At 45.2% G+C, this 10110-nt stretch overlaps 2 protein-coding genes across 2 annotated transcripts in view; one reads left to right on the top strand and one right to left on the bottom strand.

The window, feature by feature from the left end:
* SBDS (Shwachman-Bodian-Diamond syndrome) overlaps positions 1–2614 on the bottom strand; it is a 7844-nt gene extending 5230 nt beyond the window's left edge. Inside the window, exons 1-3 of the mRNA XM_011992875.1 lie at positions 2233–2614; positions 1155–1284; positions 188–388 (exon numbers count right to left, since the gene is read on the bottom strand). Coding sequence (XP_011848265.1) covers positions 188–388; positions 1155–1284; positions 2233–2360 — 459 coding nt within the window. The 5' untranslated portion in view covers positions 2361–2614. The remainder of the gene's footprint in view (positions 1–187; positions 389–1154; positions 1285–2232) is intronic.
* Positions 2615–3741: 1127 nt separating this feature from the next.
* LOC105548711 (S-adenosyl-L-methionine-dependent tRNA 4-demethylwyosine synthase) overlaps positions 3742–10110 on the top strand; it is a 268689-nt gene continuing 262320 nt past the window's right edge. The window contains exons 1-3 of the mRNA XM_011992876.1: positions 3742–3919; positions 5046–5176; positions 5795–5932. Of these exons, the coding sequence (XP_011848266.1) occupies positions 3916–3919; positions 5046–5176; positions 5795–5932 (273 nt within the window). The 5' untranslated portion in view covers positions 3742–3915. The remainder of the gene's footprint in view (positions 3920–5045; positions 5177–5794; positions 5933–10110) is intronic.

Here is a 10110-nt window from a genome sequence, read left to right as displayed (position 1 = left end):
GGGGCGTACGTCCCTATGTTTCCCAGGCTGTTTCCGGGCCTCAAGCAATCCTCCCATCTTGGCTCCCACAGTGCTAGGATTACAGGCGTGAACCATCATGCCTGGCCCCAGACCCGTTATTTTAATCATTTCTTCAAAGAAAACTGATTTCCATGGCTGTGTTTTGATCACATGAGAAACCACTCACCTGCTGTTTTGTACTTTTGTTGGTTTTCACTGAATAGTGGATGTCCTTCATGGCTCTCTCAATAAGGATCACGGTGTACGGTCTCTTTGTTTCAGGATTCACACATTTGTCTGCCACAATGGTTGCAATGTCCCTAAACATCTGCTCCAGCTGTGTATGTCTTTCTTTATCTGATACTTGAACTTCTCCTTTAGTCAAAATCTAAAAAAATGCCAACACATTTAAGAAATCACTGTCTTTCTCTATCACACACTATTTGTTAACTAGCCACAAAAAATGAGTAGCTGGGGAGAAAATTAAATTGCATCCTCTCCAGCTATTAATATGTAAGTAATGGTTTGAGCTTTGCCCAAAAGATGCAAGAATCTTTTGGCTGGGCGCAGTGAGATCCCAGCACTTTGGGTGGCTAAGGCGGGCGTATCACCTGAGGTCAGGAGCTTGAGACCGAACTGGTCAACATGGTGAAATCCCATCTCTATTAAAAATCCAAAAATTAGCCAGGCATGGTGGTGGGCACCTGTAATCCCAGCTACCCGGGAGGCTGAGGCAAGAGAATCACTTGAACCCAGGAGGCAGAGGTTGCAGTGAGCTGAGTGCAGTGGAGTGCACTGCACTCCAGCCTGGGCAACAGAGCAAGACTCTGTCTCCAAAAAAAAGGGTCTGAAAGATGAAATGCTTGAAAACAAATTCAGTTTTCAGGTATACCACATTCTATAAATGAGGTAATTTATAGAAAAATGAGGTAATTTAGTAGAAAATTTGATTTCAGGAGGTTGTGGCAAAAAAACCCAAAAAACAAACAAACAAACAAAACCACCAAGTTCTTTATTATTAGAAGTGACACTGTGCAGCTCACATTATTGCTTTGTTAGTCTTTCCTCCAAAAAAACGGCCTTTAATGTTTAACATACCTTCAAGTACGTTATAAATGGCTATTAGGGTTAGCTATGCTGTAGTTGTTACCCACCTGCTTACAGATTTCAGTTTGGTCATCTGTTCCAAACGCACTGATGAGATCTTCCTTCTTGGCAACCTGACCTTTAGAAACATTTACAAACACTGAGTGGGTCTGCAGAACTTCGTCAAGGTCTTTTTCCCTTGTGAGGGCAGGAGAGAAAGTCCTACGTGAATATACTTGAAAGTTGGACACGCATTTACATTTAAATACGAGATGGCAACAACATGAACGGCAGGACACAACAAATCCCCCTGATGACCTTTAGTGTCGAGGGCACGTTTTCTTTTTCTTCCCCGCCCACCCCCACCCCGAGACAGAATTTCGCTGTTTTCACCCAGGCTGGAGTGCAATGGCGCGATCTTGGCTCACTGCAACCTCCGCCTCCGGGTTGAAGTGATTCTCCTGCCTCAGCCTCCCAAGTAGCTGGGATTACAGGCATGCGCCACCACATCGGCTAATTTTGTATTTTTAGTAGAGACGGGGTTTCATGTTGGCCAGGCTGGCCTCGAACTCCTGGCCTCAAGTGATCTGCCCACATCGGCCTGAGGGAACATTTTCAAAACTCAGAATCGTATTTGCCTTACCATTTGCTCACTGGAGAAAAATGTCATGGGAGGACGTAAGAAACACTAAGGGTGGGGTGGGGCGGGGTGGGGTGGGGTGCGGACAGCTGCTGCCACGGAATGCCAATCCCTAGATGGCAGCAGTGAAGACACTACGCACTTCAAACTGCTAGGGCTACTGAGACACCAGATGTATCCACAACTATGACAGTATTCGGAAGACTAGGTTCTCAGCTATCATTCTGGGAAAAGGACCACAATTATGAGATTTCTTGGCTGCAGCTATTATGACACCAACAAAACAAAATCCCAAACCAACAACCCAATCCGAACCAACCAAATAAAGAAGGAACCCCTTGGCTTAGGAGCCAAGCTCGGACTGCGACGTCTCATGCTGACAGCAGGAATGTTCCATTTCCTCCCCGGCCAAGACCTCAGCTTGGCCCATTAACTAGACTTGGGCAGAGACAGGCCGCCTCGGAGGTGACGGCCCAGGCCCAGGCTCGAGAGAGGGGGCTACTCACACGCCGCTCCGCCAGCCGACGACCTTGTTTTTGTAGCAGGCGATTTCGAAGCGCTTCCCGGCGCGCTTCATCCGTACCACGGCCACATTGGTTAGGCGGATCTGGTTGGTGGGGGTGAAGATCGACATCGCGGCTGTTCAAAGACCTAGCAGCCGGCGAACCTGGGCGGACCCGCACCGACCAGCCTGAGGGCCACCAGCGGCGCGCGGCACTGACCCAACCGCAAGTGCGCGGCGCCGCGACTCAGTAGCTTCAGGCGGCCGCCACGGTGCGCCCGGCAACCTTATTGCGCAGACGTCAGGTGGGGCGGAAGCCGGGAGGCGAAAAGTGAGCGACGACGCCTGCGCATTGTGGCTTTTTACGCCATCTTTCCACGCCCAAAAAGGGAGGTGCTTTTGTTTGACGTAATTTACTTTCGCCAATGAGCTGAGAGCTCTGACAGGATGCTCGCAGATGTTTAGTGGCCGGGTTGAAACACAGCGTTGGCACCACCTCGTTCCGCGGAATTCAAGGGCCAGACCCACTTTATAATAAAAATATTTTTTATACTACAATTATTTTATAATAAATATTTTTATTTACTCACCGTTTTATAATAGAAATATTTTAACATAAAATGTAGACAAAAATGTGTAATGAACCTTCCATGTACCCATCACCCGCTTCAACAAATTATTAACATGTTGCATTCTTGTTTTATTCTTCTTTTTTCATTTTTTTGTTGCTTTTTTATTTACACTTTTTTTTTTTTTCTTAAAGTCAGTCTCACTCTGTCACCCAGGCTGGAGTGCAGTGGCAGGGTCATGGCCCCACTGCAGCTTCGACCTCCTGGGCTCGAGCGATCTTCCAGCGTTAGCTTCCCAAGTAGCTGGGACTACAGGTGTGAGCGGCCACGCCAAGCTGATTTAATTAAATAAATAATTAAAAAAAATTTGTACAGATGAGGTCTCACTATGTTGCTCAGGCTGGTCTCGAACTCCTGGGCTCAAGCGATACTCCCGCTTCGGCCTCCCAAAGTGCTGGGATTACAGCTTTGAGTCACCGCGCCCGGCCGGTTGGGGGTACTTTAAAGAAACCATCATATGGTTTCAGCATTAAATACTTCAGCCTATAGCCCTTAACAGATACACGCGACGAGATTAACTACAATTCCTTAATATCATCTAATAGCGAGTCCATCCTGGGGTTTCCCAAAAATAATGCCTTTCTGCAGTCAGTTTATTCCAACCGAAATCCAAACAGGTCCACACACAGCGTTTCCCTCCCTTCCCACTCCTTTCCCCTCTTTATTTTCCCATGCCAATCATTTCTCTCTGGACCCACCTTTTCCCAGTCTGAGCCAATCCAAACGGAGGCGGAAGCGCTCCGGCATCATCGCCCGGAACTCTGGGTGGTGCTTATTTCTGGGTACGCCCTCTTTCCCCTCTGAGCCAATCGGAGCAGGGCCGAGAGCGCACCGGACACTGGCTCCCTTTCCCAGAGCTCTGGGCTTTGCTCTGGGCCCACCTCTTCGCCCTCTGAGCCAATCAGGACCGGCCCACCAGTGTCATGGCTGCCCCCAGCTCCTCAGGCACCCGGTACGCCGCTAACGCTGCGAGGTAGCTCGGTGCGTCTCGCGGTACCAATGCGAACCATCGGGTTATCCAGGTCCGAGATCCTAGTCTCCCGTCGGCTCTGAGGAGGATGGGTAAGGGCACCCGGCGGCAAGGACCCTGGGGCGGCAGGAGAGGTAAACGTTTTACTGAGACCCTCTCCAGGCGGAGTGGCGTCCTCGGTGCCCTTCCTTCGGAGACTGTTGGACTTGACAGCACCGGATAGCCGCCGCTGAGAGCAAAGAAGACTGATCCCTGGTTTTGACCTGGCTTTTGCCTTTTGAGGCTAGGGGGTTAGTTTAGAAGGAAACTACGTTTCCAACCCTCAATGAAAGCAGAAAAGTACTCCTCCCACTTTACCCACGTGTATTAGGACTTTTGCACCTGTAAAGCCTAAATTTCAGGCTTCGACTTTTGAAATTGCTCCTAGGTTGAACGTTTGAGGCCAGGTCCCTGCATATCTCTCTCAAAAAAAAAAAAAAAAATGAGGCGTAAGGTCAGTTACTTGAGAATCTTTTACAAGTTTAACCGTGAGCCTTTGAAAGTACAATTAGTAAAAAGAGTACTGTTACTACTTTAGCTTTTTTTTTATGGAGCAAGCACAACAAAACAAAATTAACCCAATTTCACATGAAGTATTTTTACTTTATGTTCCCTACTCTTGCTTCTAAATGCTCATTTCAAAGTGAAGATACAATTTTATATTGTTTTATCTTTGAGTTAGTATTAACAGTATGATAATTTTATCACGTTACTACATAGTGTGTTATTTTTATTACAGTTGATTTTTTTTCCCCCCGAGATGGAGCCTTGGTCTGTCGCCTAGGCTGGAGTGCGGTGGCGCGATCTCGGCTCACTGCAACCTCTGCCTCACGGGTTCAATCAGTTCTCCTGCCTCAGCCTCCCGCGTAGCTGGGATTACAGGCGCGCGCCACCACACCCGGCTAATTTTTGTATTTTTAGTAGGGGTGGGATTTCACCATGTTGGCCAGGTTGGTCTGGAACTCCTGACCTTAGGTGATCTGCCCGCCTCAGCCACCCAAAGTGCTAGGATTACAGGCATGAGCCACTGCGCCCGGCCAACAGTTGACTTTTAAATTAGATTTCTTAGCTGAGTTGTTGAATGTAAGGTTGGTTTTATTTTCTTCTTAAAATCGGGATGGATATCTTTGTATATATTGCTTTAAACGAAATTACCTGTGTGTGTCATTTTAAATTTAGATCCTTCTGTGGATACATGGGACCTCTCCTCACCTTTAATATCATTATGGATAAACAGGTTTTACATTTATCTGGGCTTCGCTGTTAGCATTAGCCTTTGGATTTGTCTCCAGATTGTCATCAAGACGCAGGTAAGTGGAGTTATTTTTTTTTTTTTAATATTTAGGCATCAGATTTTATAGAGGATTTAAACACTAAAAGGAGCCTTTAGTTACTTTTGTGGTTTGGTCTTTAGATATTTTAATGAAATGCCTAAAATAAATTTCTTCTCTAAGTTTTTGGAGACTAAGTTATCTTGGATTAAGTTATTTACTTTTTCTGTGTCTCATTTTTAAGATACAGGAAGATTTTTTGTAATGAAAAATGAATCTTTTATATGAAAAACAAATTTGTTTTATACCTTTAAGGGTCACTAGTCCTCTCTTGCCTTTCCATTCATTCAGGATCAGAAAATAAGTTCCTACTATTATTCTACTAAAATACTTTATAGGATAAGAGTATGTAAAGTTTTTTCTTGGAGGGAATGGAAATCATGAGCCTTAAAAATGTGGGTCCTGCCTGTTAAAGGACCTTATTATACCAAGGGGGCTAATATTTGAGGAATACAACCAGAAAGATTAAGAGAAAAATTTAGTGTGTCCGATTAAGAGAAAAATAAAGTGTCTCAGTATCTGTGCTAATTTTCATCCCTGCTGAAGTTGGGAAACGATTTAGACTTGATGGATTTTGTGTAATTATTTGTCTTTCAGGACAGGAACTTACAGGAAAAATCTGTTCCAAAAGCACCTCAGGATTTGATGACAAATGGTTATGTCTCCCTTCAAGAGAAAGACATCTTTGTGTCTGGAGTGAAGATTTTTTATGGTTCTCAGACTGGTACAGCAAAGGTAAAAACTTTATATGATGCTTTTCCTTTGGTTTCCTGACACTTTAAGAAAATCCCTTTAGCAGTGAACTGTCCTTTAGCAGTGAACTGAATTGGTCATCTAACCCTCTTTATTCTTTCTCCCAACCTTTTCCCCTCAAATGTTTTTCCTTTCTGCAATGGTAGGTGGGTTTCCTCTCCTGTGCCCCATTAGAGCTGATTGGTGGTATCTGGTAGTCACTGTCTTGAGGGGTCTTTGTTCTGAAGCTTGCTTCTGCCTCAGCAGGATAGAGAAAGTTGTGAGTCCATTATTGATGCCCATGGGTATGGAAGTAGGGAATAGGGAAAAAAGGATGGCACCAATAGTTCCAATATGGTCCTGACTTTCACATCACACATCTATGTTTATTTATTATTTTTTTTTTCGAGACAGAGTCTATCTCTGTCCCCCAGGCTGGAGTGCAGTGGCACGATCTCGGCTCATTGCAACCTCCACCTCCACCTCAAGTGATTCTCCTGCCTCAGCCTCCTGATTAGCTGGGATTATAGGTGCCCGCTACCACGCCTGGCTAATTTTTGTATTTTTAGTAGAGATGGGGGTTTCACCATGTTGGCTAGGCTGGTCTCAAACTCCTGGGCTCAGTTGATCCGCCTGCCTTGGCCTCCCAAAGTGCTGAGATTACAGACGTGAGCCACTGCACCTGGCCTCACATCACACATCTATGTAATGAAACTTGTTTTGATTTCGAATAGTGCTAAAAGTGTTAAAGGTAGACACTAAAATAGATACAGCAGATATCTAGTTGAAAGATACTTCCCATTCTCTCTCTTGTTTTGGGGGAGAACAGGATCTGGCTGTGTTGCCATCTAAGCTTCAGTTGCTTATCTGTGAAATGATAAATTACAGATGATAATAGTATGGTTATCTCAGGGTCACTGTGAGGATTGAGTGAGATTATCTAGTATATACTTTGATTTCTCCTTTTTGCTTTTTTTTTTTTTTTTGGAGACAGGGTCTCGCTCTGTTGCCCAGGCTGGAGTGCAGTTGTGCCATCTCGGCTCACTGCAACCTCTGCCTCTTGGGCTCAAGGCATCGTCCCACCTCAGCTTCCTGAGTATCTGGGACTATAGGTGCACGCCACCATACCCAGCTAATGTTTGTATTTTTTGTAGAGATGGGGTTTTGCCATGTTTCCCAGGCTGGTCTTAAACTCTTGGCCTCAAGTAGTCTGCCCGCCTTGGCCTCCCAAAGTGTTGGGATTATAGTCATGAGCCACTGTGCCTGGCCCCATTCTCTAATTATATCTAGATGCTACCTGTTTCTGTGTTACAATGTCACAGCTATTTAAAAACAATTTTTATTTTATTTTATTTTATTTTTGAGATGGTTTCTCACTCTGTCCTCCAGCCTGGAGTGCAGTGGTGTGATCTCGGCTCACTACAGCCTCCGCTTCCTGGGTTCGAGCAATTCTCCTGCCTCAGTCTCCTGAGTAGCTGGGATTACAGGTGCCTGCCATCACGCCTGGTTAATTTTTATATTTTTAGTAGAGACAAGGTTTCACCATATTGGCCAGGCTGCTGTCGAACTCCTGACCGCAGGTGATCTACCCGCCTCAGCCTCCTAAAGTGCTGAGATTACAGGCGTGAGGCACTGCTCCCAGCCAAAAAATTTATTTATTTTTTTTGTAGAGACAAGGTCTTGCAATCTTGTTCAGGCTGGTCTTGAATGCCTGGCTTCAAGATATTCACCCACCTTGGCCCTCAAAGGGCTGAGATTATAGGCATGAGCCACCGAGCCTAGCCAGGTGACAGCTAGTTAGTGCTTTCTAGGAAAAGATTTTAAGGAAGGCTAGCATGAAAATAAATTAAAGGAAAAATCAAGGTCTGTTATTTTTGTAGACTACTTCAGAAGGTTCTGCTGCCCTCTTGTGGAAGTTGTACAGAATAGTACTTAGGTTTTCACTACTTCAGTGCAGATACTTTGCTTCATTTTACAGTCGAAGGTCACTTGTTAAGTTAAACCTTAAGCAATGGAGGTGGGCAATGTGAAAAAAAGCAAAAAGGTGTCTGAGCAGCCAAAGCAAAGTCCTTTCTATGTTACTCATGAAAAACCTTATTCAGAGCCTCTTTATGCATGTTTTTACCTTTTTTAAAAAAAGATCAAAACGATCAAATGAATACTTGCAGATGGTAACAAATCCAGGTGTACAGAAAGTTCATAATGAAATGTACCCTCCAGAAACCTTTTAACTATTTCTGTTTTTAGTTCCTCTGATGCTTATGCTGTGTTTCTAGACTTATCAACATTACACAAAACTTATTGACTCCTTATATTAATTAGTTTATACAAACAGCCCTCAAGTTTCAGTGGCTTGATGTTGCTGTCCATATCATAGTTGATTTTGGGGTAGATAGCCATCTTCCATCTTAAAGCTGCGCCATCTGAATTTATTTTTATTTTATGTATTTATTTTTTATTGATTTTTTTTTTTTTTTGAGATAGAGTCTTGCTCTGTTGCCAGGCTGGAATGCAGTGGCGTGATCTCGGCTTGCTGCAAGCTCCGCCTCCCGGGTTCACGCCATTCTCCTGCCTCAGCCTCCCGAGTAGCTGGGACTACAGGCACCGGCCACCACGCCCGGCTAATTTTTTGTATTTTTAGTGGGACGGGGTTTCACCGTGTTAGCCAGGATGGTCTCAATCTCTTGACCTCCTAGTCCGCCCGCTTTGGCCTCCCAAAGTGCTGGGATCACAGGCGTGAGCCACCATGCCCAGACAAACCTTTTATTCTTTGTTCTTTTTTTTTGAGACAGAGTTTTTCACTTGTTGCCCAGGCTGGAGTGCAGTGGCGCCATCTCAGTTCACTGCAACCTCCGCCTCCTGGGTTCAAGCGATTCTCCTGCCCCAGCCTCCCAAGTAGCTGGGATTACAGGCACCTGCCACCACTCCTGGCTAATTGTTTGTGTTTTTAGTAGAGTGGGGGTTTCATCATGTTGGCCAGGCTGGTCCCGAACTCCTAACCTCAGTTAGTTTGCCTGCCTCAGCCTCTGAAAGTGCTGTGATTACAGGCATTAGCCACTGTACCTGGCTGTAACTTTGTTTTTTTTATCCTGGGTTCTCGGATTTCCATTCTTTTTTTTTTTTTTGAGACGGAGTCTTCCTCTGTCACCCAGGCTGGAGTGCAGGCGAATGATCTCGGCTCACTGCAACCTCTGCCTCCCGGGTTCACGCTATTCTCCTGCCTCAGCCTGCAGAGTAGTTGGGACTATAGGCACCTGCCACCACGCCCAACTAATTTTTTGTATTTTTAGTGGAGATGGGGTTTCACCGTGTTAGTCAGGATGGTCTCGATCTCCTGACCTGATCTGCCCACCTCCCAAAGGGCTGGGATCATAGGTGTGAGCCACTGCGCCCGGCCTCGGATTTGTATTCTAAACCTTCTCTTAAATGTTTTATTTCAGCTATTATATTTTTATTTGCAAAAATACTTTTTTGCTTTTTGTTCAGTTTTTGTAGTATCTTGTCCAAATTTAAGAATGTTGCTACTTGAATTTCTTTTTCTCTTCCGGATATATTTGCTAAGTTTTTTTGCTGCTGCTCTTTCTCCTGCTTTTGAAGCTAAGGCAGGAGAATCACTTGAACCCAGGAGGCGGAGGTTGCAGTGAGCCAAGATCGTGCCACTGCACTCCTGTCTGGGGGACAGAGTGAAACCTTGTCTCAAAAACTCAAAAAAAAAAAAAAAAAAGCAATCTAAGTTTGCGAATTCTTTGTCTTCCCTAGCTCTTATTGTCAGGGATTTTTTAATCTAAGTAACTCCATGTTGTTGATTCTGACAGCTTTGACACTGCTGTGATATTTTGTCTGGATTAGGACAGTCATCTCACCATTGATTTCTGCTATAATTTGTTGTTTGTTCCCCCAAAACTCATGTTGAAATTTGATCCCTAGTGTTGGTGATCGGCCTAAAATGGGAGGTGTTTGGGTCCTGGGGGCAGATCCCTCCTGAACAGATGAATCCCTGGGGGAGGGGGTGAGTGAGTTCTTGCTTTCTTTTTTTCTTTTTCGAGACAGAGTCGCCCAGGCTGGAGTGCAGGGGCGGGATCTCAGCTCACTGCAAGCTCCGCCTCCCAGGTTTACGCCATTCTCCTTCCTCAGCCTCCTGAGTAGCTGGGACCACAGGTGCCCGCCACCTCACCCGGCTA

Source organism: Mandrillus leucophaeus, unplaced genomic scaffold, assembly GCF_000951045.1.
Source record: "Mandrillus leucophaeus isolate KB7577 unplaced genomic scaffold, Mleu.le_1.0 Scaffold42, whole genome shotgun sequence".
NCBI classification, from domain to species: domain Eukaryota; kingdom Metazoa; phylum Chordata; class Mammalia; order Primates; family Cercopithecidae; genus Mandrillus; species Mandrillus leucophaeus.
The sequence above is the reverse complement of the archived record's forward strand: the minus strand, read 5'-3'. Positions and strand labels throughout refer to the sequence as shown.